Below are 22597 nucleotides of genomic sequence, written 5' to 3' on the forward strand. Positions count from 1 at the left end.
TTTAATATCAATATGATATTTTAATATTAATGACGCTTGGCACCCCACGCGGCAATACACGGAGATTAATAAGTAACCTATCACGTGACCTTCTACTAGTGTACGCGGTTCCTGATCCTTTTATTAGTATTTAATTAGTGTACACCTTTTGCTACTAAAAGTTTTTTTTAACTTACAGCGTGTAGATAAGCCTTCGTTTTCGATGAGTTGGCTTGCTCATCTATCGATAAAATGACAACGCCGGGGGCTAGCCAGCCATGACGCAAGCATATATTTGGGGATAAATGCAGTACAAGAATAAAAAATGCCTGTACAAAAACCCAATAGCACTGTACCAGCTCTTTATTTTCAAAGCTGGTTGAAAAGGTCACGGTATAGGTGGTTAACCACAGTTGCACTCGCTCCTGTCAAAGCATACGATGGTCAGCTTTAACAATTTGCGAGACGGGCTATCGGCATCGCTCTCATTTCTCAGCGTTGCTGGAGGATGTACTCTTCCTTTTTTAGAGTTTGGTTAGATGGAAAAATTCTGCTTACGAAATATCCAGGTGCTTTTGGAAGTAACCGCTGCAGGTTTTAACACTAACGTGGGTGGGTGTCTCGTTGCGCCATAAAAAACCGGGTCCTTAAACATCGGTTGTCAGTCCCTTTAAACGCAACAAATCTTATCAAATTTGGTGCGCTGGATGCCGAGGAAAGCGATTTCCCCATGTTCAGTTATTTGGGTAGGAACTTCTGAGTTAAAGCTCTCCTTAATCAGCAAGGTGGAAAGCTGGGCTATTTGGTATAGTTACATTTGCATATGGCAGCGCTACGGACGAAACACCGAGAAAAGAAAGCCACAGGACGAGCGCTGTGGTTTTCTTTTCTCTGTTTTTCGCCTGTCGAGGTGTCGTACGCCAATGGATTCCCTTAATGGTTGTCAGAAGCTGAAAAACCATTGTTGCCTATGTATCCCGTGTTCGAACCAATGTTAACATCCCTGGCGCGACAATATTTATGATTGGTCGATATTTTGGGGCATATAACGTCGGCTGCCCGACATTGGAGAGCAGGTGAGATTGACTCGACAATATGTACTGCTTCTTGCCGTTCTACAACCAATATAATGAATGCTGCGGATAAGCTCGCCCAATGTTCCGTTCGCGTTGTCTTGCAGTGCAAATAACTTAATTTGAGTAGCAACGGTGGGTCATTGTGGGAGTCTTCATAGAATGCCACTGCCATTGTTGTTATGCTGACATCGCTGGGTCATTCGAGGGCCATCGTGTGCCACCGTAAAAACAATATTGGCCCAGCGTTCGATGTTGCCTGGGCTTGGCGCTGATGAGCTCGTGGCTCAGTCGATGAAGCGCCGGGCTACAAATTGATCGCTGCAATGTTTGATTTCTTGCTCGACTGAGAGCGCACGCAGAATTTGCTTAGCTTTTCACCTGATGTCCAGTGGCAAACAGTGTAAATGCCCCACGGTAACGGCATGACTCCGCAAGACTCTGCAACATCTGGCTGAAATCTGCCCTGACGCTTGCTATGAGCATTTAGTGCTTGGTAAATATACAATATACATAACCTAACTCGTTCGCCTGCTAACTGTTAAATTTACGTTTCCTGTGAGCACATTGTATCTCGATTTCAAATTCAAGATGTTAGCCTCACAGATGTCGATACTTACAGATGTTTGTTTATGTAATAGTTCAGTATGTTCTTTATCTTTTTTGCTACGCGTGTTATCTTCGCTGGACCGCAGTACTTAGGTAACACGTTATGTGTGCATCTCCCGATGCATTACTGAAACATCACAGAAACGAGGAGTGTGGAAGGGAGGGGGAGGTGTTGAAGCTCGAGGTTCTGTGAAACGGCAACTCTCAGAGAAACTTGAAGGAAAGGTTCAATGTGTTGCTGGGGCATTGATACCGATACCTGCTTGAAGTCCAAGATGGCCTCGGTAAAGAACTTGAGTCCCATGACCTCCTCATCCTCGCGTCCGTAGCGGAAAGTGAGCAGCACCATGGCGTAGACGCGCCGATCCTTGAGGTAGGTCGGGTCCACTAGCACCACGCCATCTATGGGGCTCACGCTGGTCCGGCTTGATGCATGCACGAACTCGCGCGTGCTCAGGTACAGAGTCAGCCGGCTGTTGGGACTCTGCTTCTTGTACACCCTGCATTCCACAAACACATTATTTAATCCTCTGTCTAATCACAGTGCTTACGCAGCTAATATACTATAGGGAGAAATGACTTCGCTGCAATAGAAATGCAGGTAAAGCCCACACTGAAGAGTGCGCATACCGTATGAGTGTAGACGTAAAGAACCAGCAATATTAATCTGCTATATGTCCATTGATGTCTGTAGGGGCGTACGAATAGTGATTTTTGAGGCCGAATCGAATACGAATTGAATAATTCCAGAAGCGAATTGAATCGAATATCTAATAGTTTTGAATAGTGAACAGCCGGTACCAAAATTGTAGTAGAACGGTGTTCGTATCCCAGTATTCTTAAAATCAGCAAGTTTATGTCATTACATGATACGTTATGAAGGGTTGTTTCTTAAAAACACAAATGGAGCGTTAGAAGCAAATAAACAGTTTCTTCGCATGCACAGGGCTCTTCAGAGAGTGCGATTGATCGCTGTACAGCCTATAAAGTATGGATACCTGAGTGACATAGCCTGCTCAACTACTCAAGTTCTCATGTTTTATGTCTATACTGTGCCCACGGAGGTGACAATTTACCGTACTTTTTCTCCAATTTTATGTTTATTTGGGTGAACTTGATGCTTGAAATATTAGAAACGTATTCGAAAAATATTCGCAAATTGCGAATAGTGACTACTCGGTTCAAAGATCGAATCGAATAGTGTCTTATTTAATTCGTTATTCGAACGTGCCGAATATTCGCACAGCCCTAGACGTGTGTATTTCAGAGAAAAAAATACATTATTCAATGTAAATGCCATGCGACTTTAAGCATCCCCTGATAGTTTGAAGGTATAAGATCTGGGCAGAAAGGGGTGATTGGAGTTACCATGACAAAGAGAGGGAGAAAAGGAAATGCGGGCATGTTAACCAGGTTGCCCTCCGCGCGTGCGTGATCTCATCGCGTATTTCCATCCGCCCTCTTTCTCTCTATCTCTTCTTTCTATTACCCTTTCCCGTCCCCCAGTATAAGGTAGCCAAGCAGACCCATTTCTGGTTATTATCCCTGCCTTCTTTTTTTCTTTTTCCCTCTCCCACACTGGGGACGCCAGGCGCGCGCCGTCTGCTGGCTGTTCTTGAACCGAAAAAGGAGGCCCCCTGACGCTATCGTCCAACCCACACGTAGCACGGTGCCGAGATCAAAGCCTTTCGCCACTTTCAGGAGAACCAGAGGCTTTAGCTGTTCAACTTACGGTTGAGTTGATCTACAGAGCTTACATGGCTGCAACGGACTGTCGCTCTAGCTCCGGCGTTTGACGCGTCCAAAGTAGTTCTGCGGTGGCTAGTAGTTGAAAGAAGCTAAGTAGAGTTTTTTTCCACGGCTGACGCGTGCTTCGCCGCGCCATGGAGTGGCCGTTGGGCTCGGTTGTTCTGCTCATTGCGACGATGGACTTCTCTTTGCGACGGCGGCTAAAGCGATTGGCTGCTTCGACCCATACGCAGATGCACCGCTGCAGAGAGCGACGCGAACAAACGACGCTCCTCATGCATCGATTGTGAGTTGATGAGAGCGAAGTCATGACCTTTGCGGTGGATAGACGTAAACACTACATGACATTGCACGTTGCATTTGTGATGAAAGTAAACAAAATTCCCCGCATAGCCCTGAGTTGTAAATAATTTAATTAACCACTATACTAAAGCTTAGCGTCGCATAGATTCCATTATTTTCGTCGGATCTGCAGTTTTTTTGTTGAAATTCCTGCTTTAAATTAGCACATTTAAATACGACCGCAGGCCCAAGCTCCTATCAAATCGCCACTGTAAACGATGGGTTCTTGTCCAGTTCTCCGTAGTGGATGAATGCAATTATTTCAGAAAAAAAGCAGGCAAGCGAAAATAAAATAGTGGTCTTCACTGCAGGAGAATGGCTGCTGTCGCAGTAATTGAGTTCAGACCCGCAGGAATCGCTGAAGTCTCCTGTGTTTTTTTTTTAATTCCTGTGAACGTCCGAAAACAGAAATGCCGCTTGTATTGAACGCCGAGCGCGGGCGTGCGCAAGCAACTTTAAATTCTCGGGTTTTACGCATGAAAACTATGATATGAGCACGAGGCACCGGATTAATTTTGACCACCTATGGTTGTTTAAGGTGCGCCCAATGTGCGGCACACGAGCGTTTTTGCATTTCCCGCCCATCGAAACGGTGGCGACCAGGCGTGTGCACAGAGAATCACGACACAGGCGGTGGTGGTCGACCGTGGTGCTGTTTCATCTGGCGGGGGTACGACACATATCTGAACACATTTAGCAATTCTACGCCTCTTGTCTCACAGCGGCACAATGCATATTCTGAAAGATTAGCCAACAACAGACGCAGACGCAGTGGAACATACCGAATTGCCAAATCAAAGAATATCAAGCAAAATAAATCTGCCGAGTGCAATGGGATATTCCATTAAGAGCTTGATGTGGTTTACAGAAATTTATGATTCAAGGTTATATGTGCAGGCTTTACGCAAGAATCTGTGTTTCCTTATTGCTACGAACAAAGGTGGTGGCGCTTATGGCACTATGCTCTGTCGGTCAGCATATAAGCCACTCTGTTGGCATTTGCATTCGGAGCAGGCGTATACCTTTGCAGGATGTTCTTTTTATCGTTAACAGAATTTTCAAAAATCGCCTGTGGCATGTAGCACAATTCTGCTTCCCGAGCACGATCATCTTAAAAGGTGCTCATTATTTTCACGAGAGCTCAAAATGCATCTTCGACTAATTATCGAAATTTCGCTAATAGCTTCTGAAGTAACTAATTTACGGCACATATTGTGATTTACGAATTGTTTAGCCGATGGGTTCGCAAGTCATATTCACTTGAAACAAATTCTCAAGTGACACCAGTTTCGAGGTATGCACTCCCAAGGTATACGACGAAATGCATTAGTGTACCATTTATTTTTTAGCTTCAATATAAAAAAAGTGCGGTTTGGTATAAAATAAGTGGAGCAACAGCGCATTTCTTCTGCTAGTTTGTCAGCGCTTATCTCAAAACTGGTGATAGTTTAAAAGCTTGTTCTACGTGAATACGCCTTGTGAAATACCTGGCTTCAATACGTAAATTCCAATATGTTGCGCCAAAGTGACTAGATAGAAAGTTGATTAGTAAAATGTTGTTAATTATTTGGTTATGTATCTTTATTTCTTCCGGAAGTAATGTACACCTTTTCGATTAATCAAGCTCAATGACTAAATTGTGCATTTTGCCAGAGGCCATTTTTCAAAATTTTGTTAACGTTAAATAAAAATACTACAGGTATACTATCCACACATGTACCCGCATACACGCACGCACGCACGCACACACGCAAATACAACACTCACACACACATGCAAACACAACACATACACACACACAAACACACACACACACACACACAAAAGAAAGCAAGAAAGAAGTGGATGTGCAATTTATCAGTAGCGTGCGAAGGGACACCGTGCAGCCTAACTTATCTACGGGCAACAGAAGCATTTTAGATATAATAAAGCTCTCCTATTTTGCACCAATAACACGGCTGCGAAAGGAGCATTTTCTCAGAGCGAAAAAAAAGAAATGAAGCAAGTATAAAAATATTAATGGCAGGGCCTTCAAGTAGAGCCAAGTAGGATCGTCCACTCAGTGACCTAGGTCAAGAGGACAAGATAAACAAATAAAGAAAATACGAGCATTGGACAAAAACGAAGAGTCAGTCTAAATATGCGCTATAAAAACATTCTCAGAGAGTCAAGCTCCAGTTTCTTGTTCTGCTTTTTACTTGGTTCGGGAGGCGTTGCACCTTCTCTTTGCTCGGCCCAGCCTCTTCGCCCTTTCACTCGGTGTGGGTACTTAATTAAGCTTGTGGCACGGCGGCTATCAAAACTGGTCCGTCTGTACGAACTGAAGGTAATGTGCTTATGTCGATTATTTGTTTGACCCTGGCGAAAACAAGTTTTCTTTATGCCCCATCTTGAGTATACTGTTGTGCACTAATGACGCCCTACAGGCTTCCAATGCAACCTCTACGGCTCATTTTTTCTTCCTTTAAAGGAAGATTCAGGTCGGAAGAACGCCTTTTTCATTTAAACATTTCTTTACATCTTGATTGCAAAATTACGCTGTTGTTCAATGTATATGCGCACCATCTGCAATAGCCCAGGGAGTCGGCCGCCATGAAACGGACCGTTATCGTACAAGCCCATTTTTCTGTGTCGCCCTGCCCCTTGTCCTTCCCATTTTATATACGCTACAGCCCAGATGCGGACATTCAACTAGCCGTCATAAATACTCGGACTGCGAGGTAAAGGTCACATGGATTTACCGCCGATTTTAAGGTCGCGGTGATTTAGTTTCGTCATTTCATCTTTCGCGGCTGACGACCAGGCGACAGAGCCGTCGTGTAATCGATTAAAATTCGGGGTCAGTGCTGCTACAAACAGAGAATAAATTGAACAAGAGCAAACACGCTACAACGAATACACCTGTAATTGTTTCATTTGCCTGAAAGTATACGTCAAGTAAAAGTGCAGCCCAGATCCTTGTCTCGTCGTAGAAGAACGCGAAACAAAGAAATCATACAATGCTTCACTTATGTTTGTACATATGTTTGTCGAGAAATAAATTAGCTGTCGTATAACGTTGGACTCCTGATTGAGGCTTTATCATCAATGAGAAGAGAAACATGAGAATGTCACGAGTGGCAGTGCTGTATGACGCTTCGAAAGTAAAACTGCAACTGCCCCTCATTGCACACAGGATGGTCATAAGGCTCAAGCAATGGGCGAAAATTTTCAAAGGCAAAACGCACGCGCTTTACAAATTGCTGGCAGCCGAAGAAAATAAAACGCGTTATTACTCATTTTTGAAAATTAATTGAACTGACGTAAACAAGTAACGCTATAACTCGAGAAAGGCAGGTCCTCACGTTTTCCTTAGCGAAGTAACAAAGAAACAAAGAAAGAAGAACAGAAATAAAGCGTAAATTTTCAATAACGTGCTAACTTGGGCTAGTTGGTACATGTCTAAAGAAAACGAGTAACAGCTCTGAACAACGGGACGCGACTGAGAGAGACGAAGCGCTGTCTCGGTCAGTTTGCGAGTGCGTTATGCTTATGTGGTGAAATTTCATGGAATTATATTTGTACTTGCCACGGTGGCTCAGTGAATATGAGGTATGCAGAGTTGGAAGTTGCCGGTTTAATTCGCAGTCCTGCGGTAGCATTCTACCGCAGGCGGAGCATAAGAAATACCTTAGAGTATGAGCACATTTTAAAGAACTCTCGGTTATTTAATTTCATCAGCAACCCTTCACTACCGTACCGCTCATAGCCCAGCTCTTGCTTTTGTGCGTTTTCCAGTCAACTGTACCTGTAATGGCGGAGTTCAAAGCAGACATGGAAACTCTGCCACAGAAGCTATTCCGAATGCTTGAGAGCTGTGGAATAAATATACCATTTCTCATTCAATTTTGTTTGAATGTGACATGTGAATGCGAATGTGAATGTGACATGTGACATGTGAATGTGAATGCACACCAGTTTTTTTTATTTATTCACGATTTTACGTTTGCGTGGCAAATAATTTTGTAAGGCCTTTTTTTGCAAATGGCTATGCGGAGACAAGAGGAGGCGCTCCTGATTATTGTTATGCGGCAGCAGTCATCGGAGTAGGTGGTGAAGGCGGTGGGGGTAGTAAAATCAATTTGGTGGTGGTGTTGATGATGATGATGGTGATGATGATGACTATGATGATGATGATTATGACGACGCCAGCGCTACCGGCAAAGTTAATTTGGTAGATTTGGCAAGCAGTTGCTCCACCACAGCGTTCTTTCCGCGTCAAATATGCCACCATGATTCAATCAGGCCAATCTGTTGGAGAAATGTGAGAAAAATGCGGGACACTGCCTTATGCACTAGCCGCTGTTCACGATGATTCAATCAGGTCAGTTTGTTGGAGAAATGTGAGAAAAATGCGGGACGCTGCCTTGCGCACTATCCGCTATTCTTCCGGGAAAGCTAACCATTGTACACGTCCATGAAGGTACTCTCTTCTCATAGTATCCAGAAGCCTCCTCTTTTCAGAACAGAAGCGCTTGCAGGGCCAAAATAAGTTCTCCATATCTTTTTTTTTTCTTGGGCAAGTTGGTTCATAGCTAAGAAGGAAAAAAAAGTAACGCGAAAGAAACAAGGACGAGTACACAGGACTGGCGCTCGTCCTTTGTACTAGGGACGCAAGACTTGTGCAGCGGTTTCGAAATCGAACAAAAGTGGCAGCGAATTATTTGTTTCTTTAGGGAGTGGATGATTCACCTGAGCTCTCACCCAAGACTGCCTAGAAAGCGCTTCATTGGCAAGGACATATGCTCATTTGTTGCCAGTGAGACCAACATGCAAAGGCGTCCAATGTAGTGTTATCTTAATCCCTTTTTTATGAAGCCAACCACTTTTGTCATAATTTGTCTGAAGAAACGCCACGACATAGTTCGTGAACTGCTGATTTAAGTCGGAGAGTATGACGGCGTTCTGTTCGAGTCCGTCCTTCAGTTCACAAAAAACAGAAGGTACAGCTATCAGGATCCACGCTCACCGACCCGTCATTGTAGACATGGAGGTGGTTAGGATAATTTGCATACAAGTGCTTTACCACCAAACAACGAGCCTCTGAAGAAGGTGCCGATCATTAGGCATGCAACCCAGGACTATTAAGGTCGCCACTGACATCCTCGAGCATCCAACGATGATGAATTTGTTCCCTTCGTTTTGGACTCATGAGGCTAATGACTCCTAGGGTATTTAGTACAGCATAGAAGTGGGATCGAGTGCTGAGTCTTCTGAGAAGGGCTTTTCCAGAGAAGGACTAACGCAGCTAAAGAAGCTGGATCAACAGGGCTCGGGAGGCCAGGAGATGTAGTGATACATCTCCTGGCCTGGCAATGGCGGTTTCATCGCTAAAACTGAGACCGATCAAAATGAGGTAATCGGTAGCAAGGACCCTTTTGGCCTTGACAAAACGCCTCGCATACCAATTTCTTGATTTAGGCTGACTGAGGAACGTCCAAAGACAAGCGAATACATTCCCTATGTATAATATCTAGGCATTCACATTGTGTCTCTGATGCGCACGTCAGCGGCAGTTGGTAAATTATCCGACTGGTCACAAGAGTAGTGTATAGTTTGAGCCTCCAGCTTGGGTGATAGCTCAAGCGCATACCAGCAATGTGCTCGGGAGTGCATGAAGCCGTTGCAGAGGTATATTTGATGCATAGTCCACAGCATTTTATCAAAGGAGTATGCTGTCAAGGATGACTCCCAGAAAGCCAACACTGGGAGCCCGCCGAATTGAGTGACCTCTCAAGTTCAGCTACAGCCTTACAGCCTTCCGTCTTAGTCCTGAAAAAAAGAATCAAAACAACTTCTCTGTTGCTATTTACAAGTGTAGACAAGTGTAGACAAATGAGTTTAGATTTGGACGATACGTTCCAGATGCGTGTGACTATATCCCGAGACCCAAAGACAGATGTGGTCCACATATATTGGCATTCTGATAGGCGTGCGACTACAACCAACAGAACGGGGCATGAGACATTCGTCGGCGGAACACCACGAGAAATGTGTATCTGCTCGTTAACAGTGTTTCGAAGACGAGCACAAGTAACAGAGCCGCTCAGGAAGACATGCATTAAATGTAAAATGTAGCGCGTGAGGCGCTATAGATTATAGATCTCTTAGTACGCAGCCGTAAGTGTGAGAAGTTTCCATGAAAGCAGCAATGGTTGAGAGGCTATCTCCTCTGTGACGCTCAGTGTGACATGAAATCTAATTGCGCAGGTTATCTGTATTTAGCTTCTGAAAGCAAGACATATAAATTGTGAAACGCGATATGTGATATACTACAACATGAGTCGCAGTGCGATGTTGCCTGTGAGGGTCGAAAACAGACGAGTATCGTACCTGTACCAGTGGAGCAACGCCGCGAACAAGTGCTTGTACCTTTCGGAGGCCCACTACGCACAAACACCTCCATTGTTTTTTTTTTACCTCCGGCTTGCTTGGAAGGGTCTTTGTCTTAAAAAAAATGTGATGTGACTGGCTGGGCAGGCAGGTCGTTGGCACGCACAGTGCAACGATTTGCGCGGTTTCGCAGCTAAAACTGAGACCGATCAAAATAAGGTAATCGGTAGCAAGGACCCTTAAGGCTTTGACAAAACGCCTTGATTCAACGCCATGTACGAACGAGAAACGCGTGAGCGCAGCGCCAAGCGAAAGAGCAGCCATGAACGTGGATGTCGTAGCCATCTTTGTTTATTTGGGCAGTGTTGCCAGCATAAGCAAGGGATTCTGGAGTTGACAACAGGTATTCGCTTTGCCTGCACAACTTTTGCTGTAGCTTTAGCACACATTACAGGCGTTGTTAGAGTGCGACAACCATGGAAAGGGCCGAATGGACGCCCCCCCTCCCCTCCCCTTTGATCCCGGATCTCTGAGGGTTAAAGATGAAATTGTCGAGGGGTAGGCTATGGACTTGCCTCCATTTTCTGCAATGGCAACGCGCATCACAGTCTTGAAAAGTAAAACTGGGAAAGAAAATAAAAATTAGCTGCAACGTCGGCTGACGTGGTCCGTGTACCTGGTCGCAAAAAGAGCGCCAGGAAGACACGTTAACACTTTGTGTAACTTGCTTAACTCGCTCAATTGTGTAAGCTCCGTGTAACTCGTAATCTACACTGCGCATCACTCCATGACAGCACGACGATACGCAGCTTTTTGAAGCGCAGTATGCGGCGAACGGCTATACTAAAGCTCAAGAAAGAAGTAACGACTGCTGCCAGTCAATCTCATCCGCTTAAAGATTTTACAAGTAACTACAGCACATCGAGACTACTTCGAAGAGGTTGTCATAATGTAACTTTTTTTTTATTGATCGCTTTGCCCTTTTCAGGTTAATCTAATTTTCTAGCGTGCTCTTTGATGAGCAATATAGCTGACGCATCCTCGGCGAATATTCGATTTTCGAGGCGACGGTGTCTTCCTGACGTTGATGGAATGCCTGGGCGCTGTGCATAGTAAGAGTAGAGCTGCGTCCTCTCCTGAGCTCATGTTAAAATGTTATCCTCCTTGCGGTTCGTTCTCGCCATTTTTCCATGCTTGCTTCTCCTGCACGGCAAGTGCGCCTTTTATGGGTTTCTGCATGTAGTGCGTGGCGCCATGATCCCAACCTCATCTCGTGTTGCCTACACATCGGTCAGCGTCAATTTTTGCGAGTTTTCCCTCAACATACTTAACACTTCGGAATGCACTAAGCGTTAGAATTCTTCGTCCAACGATTTTTACCAGTTTTCATGCAGGCCGAGTTGTCCAAGTCATTTACCTGGTTTGCCGAGTGCCATCCATTCAACAAGTAGTTAAACTGTATCCCTAGATAACGACATTCTGGTGAAACGCCTTTTACCTGTTTCTGTTCTTTTTCTTTTTCTCTTTGCCTGCTTTCCAACCCCTATTTCCCCCACCCCAGTGCATGGCAGCAAACCGGAAACTGGCATTTGGTTAACCTTCCTGCCTTTCCTCTCTTTCTCTCTGCGAACCATGACCTACAAAGCCGAGTGATTTCTTTCGTTCAAATCAAACTAATATCACCATGAAATATACCTACTGACCAATTCAGGCGACATTGCCTTGGTTGCCTCGGGAAAAGAATTATAACTGACGGTTCACGACCCCATAAAACTGTTTTCCTGTTTTCCTGGAAATTGATGGCGCATGCGACGAACGTATCGCATTATGCGTGCCTTGATGCACTTCAAGGTTTGGATATCGGTGGCTGGCTATACTGCCGTATTGTATCTTAGCTTGTATTGTAGTAAATGCGTAAGCATTTCTATGCCTACCCAACGAGAAAACCCGTCCGTCCGTCGGTCTGTCACGTATGCCTAATCGCTGTAAGGATATTAATATATAAATCAGAATAAATTCGAAAGGAAAAATGTTGGCGGTGGTCAATGAGCGGTCAGTGAGTTCATAAAGGTGATGAGGAGTGAAGAGGGGTTAGATGGGGCTTATCACGGTTGATAATGGTTCGACGCGGATGGATAAGGTGCTAAAAAGCGATAAGGGCTTACATTTGTCAGAGCAATTCTGATAAGGTTAATAAGCATCGACAAGGGTTGATAAGGATCGGATCAAGTCCGATAAGGTTGATAAGTACTGATAAGAGTGGATAAGGGTCACCTCATTCCAGGCAAGGTTGATAAGGACGAAAAATGTTTGATAAGGATTGGATCGATTGCGATAACGTTGACACCTACCGGTACGTGTTGATAAGGCTTGGGATCGAGTTCGATAAGGTTAATCATCATCATCATCATCAGCCTGATTACGCCCACTGCAGGGCAAAGGCCTCTCCCATACTTCTCCAACTACCCCGGTCATGTACTAATTGGGGCCATGTTGTCCCTGCAAACTTCTTAATCTCATCCGCCCACCTAACTTTCTGCCGCCCTCTGCTACGCTTCTCTTCCCTTGGAATACAGTCAGTAACCCTTAATGACCATCGGTTATCTTCCCTCCTCATTACATGTCCAGCCCATGCCCATTTCTGCAGCCCATGCCCATTCCAATGCCGGACAGGCCGCCATTGGAATATGAACCTGGCAACGTTTAACGCCAGAACATTATCTAGTGAGGCGAGTCTAGCAGTGCTATTGGAGGAATTAGAGGGCAGTAAATGGGATATAATAGGGCTCAGTGAAGTTAGGAGGCCAAAGCCAAAAGAAGCATATACAGTGCTAAGAAGCGGGCACGTCCTGTGCTACCGGGGCTTAGCGGAGAGACGAGAACTAGGAGTCGGATTCCTGATTAATAAGAATATAGCTGGTAACATACAGGAATTCTATAGCATTAACGAGAGGGTGGCAGGTCTTGTTGTGAAACTTAATAAGAGGTACAAAATGAATGTTGTACAGGTCTACGCCCCAACATCGAGTCATGATGACCAGGAAGTCGAAAGCTTCTCTGAAGACGTGGAATCAATGAGGTTAATAACGACCTAATAGGCCTGCATTCTATTTTAGGTTTACAAATTATAGAGCTTCTCAACGTTACCCAAAGTGGTCATAATTTCCCTTTCATTGGACTCGTTTGTACGCATTTTGGCGTGTATGATCGAAAATGAGCAAGCAGGCGCTAAAGCAAAGATAGCGTAATGGAACGATGCTTCTGACGCACGTATTTTGCATTTTCGTGACCGGATACGAATTCCCTGCTTCGTTGCGTCATAGGAGGCACTACGTGTGACCACTGAACCCGACCAGATCGACGTCATACGTTTTTGCTTGGCTGGGACCCAGAAATTAAATTCCGCCTGCCTGACAAGCTCAAACGCAATCAGACAAGTACGGTGCACTGGATTCGGCTCCCTGTCACGTTTATAAGGCTTTATGCACACCTCATTGGTTGCACTGACATTGGCCCGAATTATGAGCACTGTCAGGTGCATGAAGCACATTACTCCCGCGTACGTGCAAGCATGGAAAAAGCTTACCCCCTTTGACTGTAGACTTCTATAGGCGACAACTATCTGATCAGTATTTTCATTGCCTCAGCAATTTTATGGACACTCTAAGCAAATTGTCTCCGTCGGTGTCGCCGTGAGGCTTTGTATAAAGTCCACGTAAGATAGGATCCTATCGCTCCCTGCGTGCTGTATGCAGTGGGTGCTCCTGAGGGACAGCATGTGAAGGTGAGCTGAGAAGGATGGTATGCGCACCAAATGTTGCAGGTCACGTGATAAAGCGCGAGTAAGGCGGGGGTGGGAGGGGAGGTGAGCGTACGTCTCGTCCGCTAGCCCGGCCGTTGCTGCTAATGGTTGACCACGCGGCTGAGCGCGTACACCGCCCGCGCACTATCTTGCAGGTAATGTCCGGCGGGTGCAAAGTTGGGCTAGCCATGATGGCTGATGATTGCATGTGCATTTTCTTCCCGCCTGCTGTAGCCCGCGTAATCTCACGTTGGGAGACGCGTTGAAGCGAGATGCAACAGACGCATTTGCTCCCATTTGTTTGCGCTGTTCATTACGCCATCGTTGTGACAACGAGTGCTCATGGTCATCGAGTGAGATCTGTTGATGCTTATCTGTGCGCTCGTGACACCACGCTTGTTAATTTAATCAGTAAGCGAATGTTTGCTCCAATTTATACGGCCAATAAAACTACAAACCTTACTTCGTGTAGTTGTCCAATACATTGTTATCACTATCAATGCTTCGCTTTTAAGGCAAAACTACGACTGTTTTGGTCCTATACCTGACGCAACAACATTTTTGCCGTGGTTATATATGGGTATAGCTCTAGCATTTTGCAAACCACTGGACTCAATACATGGCTTTAGAGATGCTGCAGCGTGGTGCACTCCAATTTACACACATCCTTCCCTTTATCATTGTTATCTCTCATCAATTCTTTCTCTCCCATTCCTTTTCCTCTGGGCACAGTAGCTGGCCGGGTACATCTACAGCGCCGCGAGATCTAAAGTGCTGCGAGCGGCCAGTCGTGCGGCAATCTTGCGTGTAGTTGCGGGCTTCTTTCCCGCTCAGGAAAAACACTTTTATGTAGCACGTATCGAGCAACAGAAAGCTGTAGCGGGATTTTTCATGTTGCTCTACAACTTTCTCATTGACACTTTTCATTTAATCATAATTTTAGAGAAGTTGATTATTTAGTTAAGACAAATTATCTAAGTAGGCACCCGACGCACCACGCCGAGAGACGCAACAAACGAGCAAGCGACCTTCAGAAGAAGTTTGGTAACAGCAACGAGGCGGTGTACGTAGACGCGGCGCGATATGGAGGAGGGAGAAGCGCACACGCGATAGCGGTTGTAGACCGCTCTTGTAAGTGCCTCGCGAGCGCCACGGTGACCACGGGACACACGGAGGCGGCCAAAGAAGCCGCGATAGCCCTAGCACTCGTCGCGGTGCCGAACGCTGCGATCGTGATCAGCGACTCGCAGGCGGCAATCCCCGGCTTCGCGCGCGGTCGTGTCTCGCGGCAAGCCGCCGCCCGCATACTCCAAATTTCTGACGACGGCGACTCGTCATCGCCCTCGAAACCTCAAAATTCTGCGGTCTTCCTCCTCTGGACCCCGGTACACACCGATGTTCCGCTCGCGGGCAACGAGGCGGCCCACGCCACGGCTAGAAGTCTCACACGCCGAGCCGTCGCTGATTATGTGGCCGCCTCCGCCCCCGAGAGCGGGGCATCGGATGTGCCGGATCGGGACACTAGAAGAGAAACAAAGCAACAAGAAACACACTGGGCGTGGGGCGATCGCCTAACCACGTTCACAGACCTCACCCGACACTACAGACTCGAAAGACGCACATTCCCGCCACCGCACGATAAATTGAACAGGAACGAGGCCGTAACTTTACGCTTGCTCCAGACACACACCTACCCTAGCCCCGCTGTCTTACACCACTGCTATCCGCGTTTATATCCAACAGACGCGTGTAAAACATGCGGACAGAGAGCAACGCTGCGACACATGCTCTGGGAATGTGCCGGCAACAACGGTAATCAAACCAGCTCCGTTCGCGACGCGTCCATAATCGCGGCCGTTGCCAGAGTACGGGAAGGCTCGAGCTCGCTTCTTCCCGACGCCGCCCCGGATGCGGGAGTCGGCGGGGACCTTCTCCGTAGGCGTCGCCGCCGCTGGGAGGCGGCTATCAAAAGTTCAGAGGTGGCAGACCAGCTCTGGGCCGTCCGGCAAGCCGAAGATGCCGCTAGAGTTCAAGGACTTCGAGCCGTCACCTGAGGCCACCACAGCAAGAACTGCCGGACTATTCTTTAATAAAGTTTCTTCTTCTTCTTCTTCTCAGCATCTCCAAGCGACGGCAAACAACATTACCTTGGCTCTGTCCAGCCACGTGGCATTTCAACAGTTTTAATGTTTGGCTCAAGTTACGTGGAACACCCTGTAGATAGCTCAAGAAGAAGAGAATGGTAAAAGTAAAGGAGAACGGAAGGTTAACCACAGGGTATCTTCTGTTGGCTCCTGGCACTTGGGAAGGAGAAAGGAGGCACGAATGACGAGGGGAAAGAAAGAGTGCAAACTTTTCTACCTTTAAGAGACGATCATCAAGGCGACATGGCTGACATCAAAGCACAACTTTGCAGATCGAACTTAGGATAGATTATCAGAAACTGTTTTACGAGCCACGGCCAGCGCCAGCAGAGAAGGGAAAGTGCAGATGAGGTTAAACTTTGTACAGAATACTGTTCACAGATTTAACCTCCCATCGAGAAACTTTAGGTATCGGCTTGCAAAACTTTTTTCTTCTCATTTTAGCATTAGCTCTCATGAACTTAGTTTCTTTGACAGGATCGGAGTTATACGTATGATTATTCAGTTTGTGAGCTTCAGTCTTTCCTGTGATACTAACATGTCCAACTATCGATTCTCCCGTCGTTTGTCGACCTGAACAGAAAGCTGTAGCTATTTTTTCTAAACTCTGATATATCACCAATGCGTGAGGATCACGCTGGCGAAAGCGCCGCAAGCTTTGAACAGCCGATTGAGTTTCTTATAGATTACACCACAGAGCAGGTTTCACCTATGCTTGAATGAAGGCAGCGGCAAAAAATTATTGCATGGAGCGCTGCTTCCACTGAAAATGTCCCATGTGAAAGACGGCAGCAGTCACATATTTCAAGTGATGGTATTACAAATGTGGATGTTGATCGTGACGGAGTTGGTGATTCGTCAGCATAAATGTACGTAATTTTGTTGTGCTAATTATGCAGGTGACGCAGAGTAAGCATTTTATCAGAAAGTGTGCAAAGAGCATTTTCCTTGTCCGGTCCGACAATACCATCATTTATGTGCAGTGCAGGAACAAATAGATTGCTCAGTGGTTGTGGCGCTCAGCGGGTTCAATTATCTGCCACGGCGGCGGCATTCTGATAGGGTATAAATGCGACAAAAAACTCTCACGAACCGAGCTTTGAATGTATGTTGACGCAGCCAAGGTGCGTGTGCAGACGCTCGCAGCTGTGCTCAACCATTTCGACAACTGGCCTCCATCGGAAGATATAAATTTGCAACGTGACGTGACGCATCATCACATGAGAAGGCCGTACAAGCATTACTGTTCTTTTTTCGATCCGCCGGGCTGTGTGAGCACCCATAAACATAACATTTGCCAGGCGTTCGTGTTTTGTGTTTCACCGTATTTTTTCTACCGTCTTTCTAATCCCTTTTTAAGTTGAAACTGCAACAGCAGGTTTTTCGAATGCTTTAGTTCTACAAATGTTCAACCTTTTACACCCAGTGGTTCATTGAGAGCAAATAGCTTATTCTCCCAAAAACTTCCGTGACGCACATAACCGTATAATAACACCGCGTCTAGAACTTCTTGTGACTCCAGCAATCGTCATGCAACTTGAAACTTCAAGAACTTGTTATTGATAAATGTGCCTTACTGTTGCAAAGTTCCGATCAGGTCAGCTTTCTAGTTCTTTCGGCGCCGTTATTTGAAACTTACATATGGCCTGTACGGTGTAAAACCAGGCGTTTTCCAGTTAACCTGCCTACCTTTACCTCTTCATATTTTCTCACTCTTAACATACGGCTTCAACTAGCAAATAATGAAACTTCGATAACTTCCCAGAACTCTACCAATACACTCACATACTTATGACTTAGCCTGACACTTTCCACGAGGGCAAAAATGCCTCAGGGAACTGGAGTGAATTTTCTCAGCTGGCAAGTAAAATAGACGGGGCCATGTTTTCAAAAGTTACTTTGTATATATTGTTATTGGAAGCGGCGCACAATGATGATGAAGAACCGAAGTAGCCGTCTGCTCTTTCGCCCTGTGCTATTACAAAGATGGCAGTTTGTTTGTGGTAACTTGACTGAAAGCAAGGCGAAAGCATTTGAGATAGAACGTTCTTATCGGCAAAACTGGAAGTAGTGGCCGTCGCTACTTTATCAACAAAAAAACAACACAAGCACCGATGACGTATAGTGGGTGGTGCATTGAAGAAAACTGCTAAGCATCCTAAGTGTGCACGCGGTCGAAGGAGCGGGAGCGTCGCGTAGAAGTTGAAAGGCAATCCTTCATTGTCATTAACATCTTGCTAGAGGATCTTTGTGAGTTGCCAGATAAATTCCACAATTTATTAAGAACTCGCCTTGTAAAAGTTAACTTCACAAAGTTCACCCGCAGCGCACGAATATGCACTTCGTTTTAACAACAGACAACAAATGTAGTATTAACCCCCGTATTCTTAAACACGCCTTCACTCAACGCTTCTACTCGACTCAGCCAAGTTGAGGCGACGGGACTTCTTTCACTCAAGGCGCCGTTGCGTTTCATGAACAATACTCGACCTTCTCCACCGAGGAGCGCCTTGAAGATGCGCCCTCGTGTGAAATGCACCGACGGAGAAAAGCGTCTGATATCAAGACTATTCTTAAATGTGCTTATCAAAACTACAATTATTTAAGACAAATATGTGCTTCCGATAATTCGTCTTCCTAATCAAACGACTACATGGTGCAGTGCACAACTTCAGCTCGGCAACGCTGTGACTGTGAGCATTCGACTGATAGATCAAGCGGGAGCTGTATTTGAGGTCTGGCAACAATCGCACCCCAACAGTCATGGATGAAGGAAAGCATAGGAGAGGCCCAGGCCAGCATGGATGTATTGAAGAAAGTGTGGCGGAAGCGACGTGCTGTTTTTCGCAAAGGCCCACTGGGACTGGTACCCTGAACATCAACGTTGCCATAGCAGCCACGCTCCTGTAGGTCTCGCTGCTGCTCTAGGCCTCTGAAAAGTGAGGTAGGTTTTCTCGGCCCGTGTCTTTCTCGCAGCACATTCTGTTAGCGAGACAACGTGACTTTGGAGCGTGGTGTGTAAGCTTGAAAGTTGTGTTTTGGGTCTGTGAGTGTGAGTTGTCAGTCTGAAACAGACACACTCAAGTAATCATGGCGTGGGTCTTCGTTGTCGTCTTGAACCTGCCACGGAAAAGCACAGGAGCGCGTCTGCTTCACTAAAACTGTTATAGAAGTTTAGTAGGATTTGTCGTGACGCGCGTCGGCAGCACACACAACCGGCGGCTCGTTGTAATGAAGTTCAAAGCTCCCGCCTATATGCTCCGGCGAGCTGATTGCAGGCGCAACGGGAGATGGTACGGCAACATGGCTGCATTTCTGGCTTCAAAAATGTGACGTCGAGGCCACTCCTACTTTGTTTCTTTCCTCCATGCCGACAGCTGCGAGCATGGCGCATGGCTGAAAACAAAAACAAAAAAAATTGCGCCGGCATTTGTCCGCTGCTCTTTGTTTCCTAGTGCTTCATTTGTGGTTCACGCTGCGCTTGTTAATTGCAGTTATTATGGGTGATTTTGTCCGTGTGTGTATGGTGACCGAGCCGCATTGGCTTCTAAGGAGGCCACAAATGGAACGGTCCATGGGCAGCTTTGTTTACCTTCAAGACTGAGTGGAGCTGAAAGTTTGCTGAAAGCAACAGGACAGAAAATATGGGCATAGCCATTTTTGAATGGAAGCACGTTATGTTGATGCGGTTTTCATGAGGTTGCTACGGCGCTGTCGATAAAGCGTTTCTGAAGTGCTCAATCATGACTGACTCCAATTGTTCATGCTGCAGGCATTAGCACCTGAAGATATTCGAGGCAACATAAGCGTGCACAAAACAATTTTTTTTTGCTAATTGGAGCTTGTGGGAGATTCGGCACGACAATCTGTATTGGTTCCGATTTTTGAAACAAAAGTTCAGAATGCACCAATCGGCGCCTGTGCCCAAGGATCATTCCAACCCGCCGTGGTTGCTCAGTGGCTATGGTGTTGGGCTGCTGAGCACGAGGTCGCGGGATCGAATCCCGGCCACGGCGGCCGCATTTCGATGGGGGCGAAATGCGAAAACACCCGTGTGCTTAGATTTAGGTGCACGTTAAAGAACCCCAGGTGGTCAAAATTTCCGGAGTCCTCCACTACGGCGTGCCTCATAATCAGAAAGTGGTTTTGGCACGTAAAACCCCAAATATTATTATTATTAAGGATCATTCCAGTATCGCGTATGAAATCTTTCAGTAGAGGAGGAGCAGTTATAGTATACATGTGGCACAATGCATATGGTTGAGCGCGTAGCACAGGCAGATTGAAGAAAAGCGTTTTTGAGTCCTATACTTTGTCTTAGAAGCCGTGGTGCTGAGTCGGTTTGTTCAAATTGTAGTACATATGATAACATATGATAGTACATATGAACCAGCACTGGTGCCTGCATTTCCAGTGCTTCCTCACTTCGGATATACGCTACGCAATGTTTTAATTTCCTGAAAAGTCACTTAATAGTTCATCGTAGTAGTTCAAGTCACTTAGTAGTTCATCACCAGCATTAGTGTTTTTTCGCCTTACCTTTTTCATTCTGCTATGTGGTAGCATCTTATGCATGTTCCATAATCTGTGCTTTCAAGCTCACGCTATGGCCACATTTTTTTAGTTGTGCTATATCTTTTTATTTCCGTTCTTTAGTTGCACTGAATTTACTTAGCACGTGAACGCCCTGTGTACATAAAATTTTTGGCATTCTGGAGCAGGATGTGGGGCTTGGAAGGACCAGTTGATGAAAAAAAATCAACGTTTGTGCTGCACAGTAAGGCTTCTGGCAGACCTGAAAGCATCAATAGATGCGGTGCCTGCCTGTTGGACTTTCACCAGCTCGCTTCCCTGAAAGAACTTAGGTGTCGAATAAGTACTTGACTAACCTGCCCGGTAATTTGTCTGTGCTTATTTTCATAAAGATTGTAATAATATAGACAGATTGGCGAAATGGACACCATTTTATTTAGAAACACAAACATGGAACAGCTATGCCATAACGAAATCAAATTAATATTTGATTCCTCTTCACCTGTAATATCATTTTTGTTATGAAGAGCATGATTATGATGTGCGAAGTCAACAGTTGCCCATGATGTGTTGCGGTTGCGACATGAGCTTTTTACTGCCCACAATTTGTGATGCAGCACTTTCGAAGCATTTGTAGCCAGCACTTTAGTATTTAGTCGTATGCTGAAGCTACCTTATCATGAGAAAGTGTACTTTAAGAAATATACCATAATCTGGATGGTTGATCTCAGCTTTTCTGAAATAACGGCAGTAATGCATTCTATACTGTATTTTTTTCAGCATCGTCGTTGTCACAGTCTGCATCACCATTTGGTCAATCTGAGATCCCACAAGACACGCTGCTACCCTGGGTTTTGTTCCTCGGTCAAATGCTGAGGTTCTGCAAGCCCCATGGAAGCCAACTATCATTCGCATCCAATGGAAGAAATTTATTGCTTCGGCCCTAATAATTCATCTTAAGCTGAAGCTAGAACCAGAACAGAAACGACATATATTATACAAGGATTTACCACTGCATGCAGTCGGGTGCCTACACCCGACAGGCTGTCTGGAATACAAATGGTGTTTCATTCTAGAATCTATTTGTCAGCAGTGCTACTGCTTATGTTAGTAGGATCAGAGTTAACGCTGTATTTGCATACTATCAAAGTACAAGAAGACGATCATAATGTTATTTTATTGTTTTAGAAAGGAATGTGCAGTTGGATTGACCGGAAATTATTAAGGGCTGCATACTGTTTTAATAAATATGGCTGAAGAAAAGAAACCTGGATGAAAAATACAATCACTTCAGCTACAACGTGTCTATGAAGGCAAGTGCATGCAGTCAAACTGTTTTAGCGGTGATGTTTGAGCTGATAGGATATGTCTAGGGTAGGTCAGATGCGGTAGGATAGACGTCTTAGCCAGAATATTGTGCCAGCTATTGTAGCGCAACAAAACACATTAACTGGAGCTCTTCGCATGCACGCCAATGCAAGCGCATCACACACAGCGCACTTGGAAATGAAGGTACTCTTCGCGCTTTTGTTGGCAGCCTGGTTCCTGCATAAGACGAAGGGTTGGTGATAAACGTACAATGATGGTAAGGCCCATGACAAGAAGCTTAGGTACTGTATTTGTTTTCTCTATTTTACTTTCCGTACTAATTACATTCTTTTAACACTTTTGTGTTCTATAACGCTATTTTTTACATTAATGAGCTCGTACTGTTTTTATTTATATTTGCAAAGAAATATTTTTCAGCTGGTCTGGCGCTTGCGCAGCCAGACCGACATAGAGCGATCTAACGCTTACATAATAAACTAACCTACGTGAGATATATCTGCTACAACTTGCATGTCTGTATTAGGAGCTGTCCCTGCAATGCTACAGCTTTATTTATCACAATAAAAAATAATGTGATGTACAAGAACTATACTCTGTTGTATTGCTATTCTGTGTTTTTTATTCAAATAAAACGTTACATTCACTTATTTAATCATGGAGGTGTA

The 22597-nt window shown here is 45.4% G+C and overlaps 1 protein-coding gene across 1 annotated transcript in view; it reads right to left on the minus strand.

The window, feature by feature from the left end:
• The window catches only part of LOC142578297 (phosrestin-2-like), a gene marked incomplete at its 5' end in the record, with an annotated part of 803118 nt that overhangs the window by 112893 nt on the left and 667628 nt on the right, over positions 1-22597 (minus strand). Inside the window, one exon of the mRNA XM_075687727.1 lies at positions 1921-2161. Coding sequence (XP_075543842.1) covers positions 1921-2161 — 241 coding nt within the window. The remainder of the gene's footprint in view (positions 1-1920; positions 2162-22597) is intronic.

The sequence above is a fragment of the Dermacentor variabilis genome, chromosome 1 (genome assembly GCF_050947875.1).
Source record: "Dermacentor variabilis isolate Ectoservices chromosome 1, ASM5094787v1, whole genome shotgun sequence".
Classification (NCBI taxonomy): Eukaryota; Metazoa; Arthropoda; class Arachnida; order Ixodida; family Ixodidae; genus Dermacentor; species Dermacentor variabilis.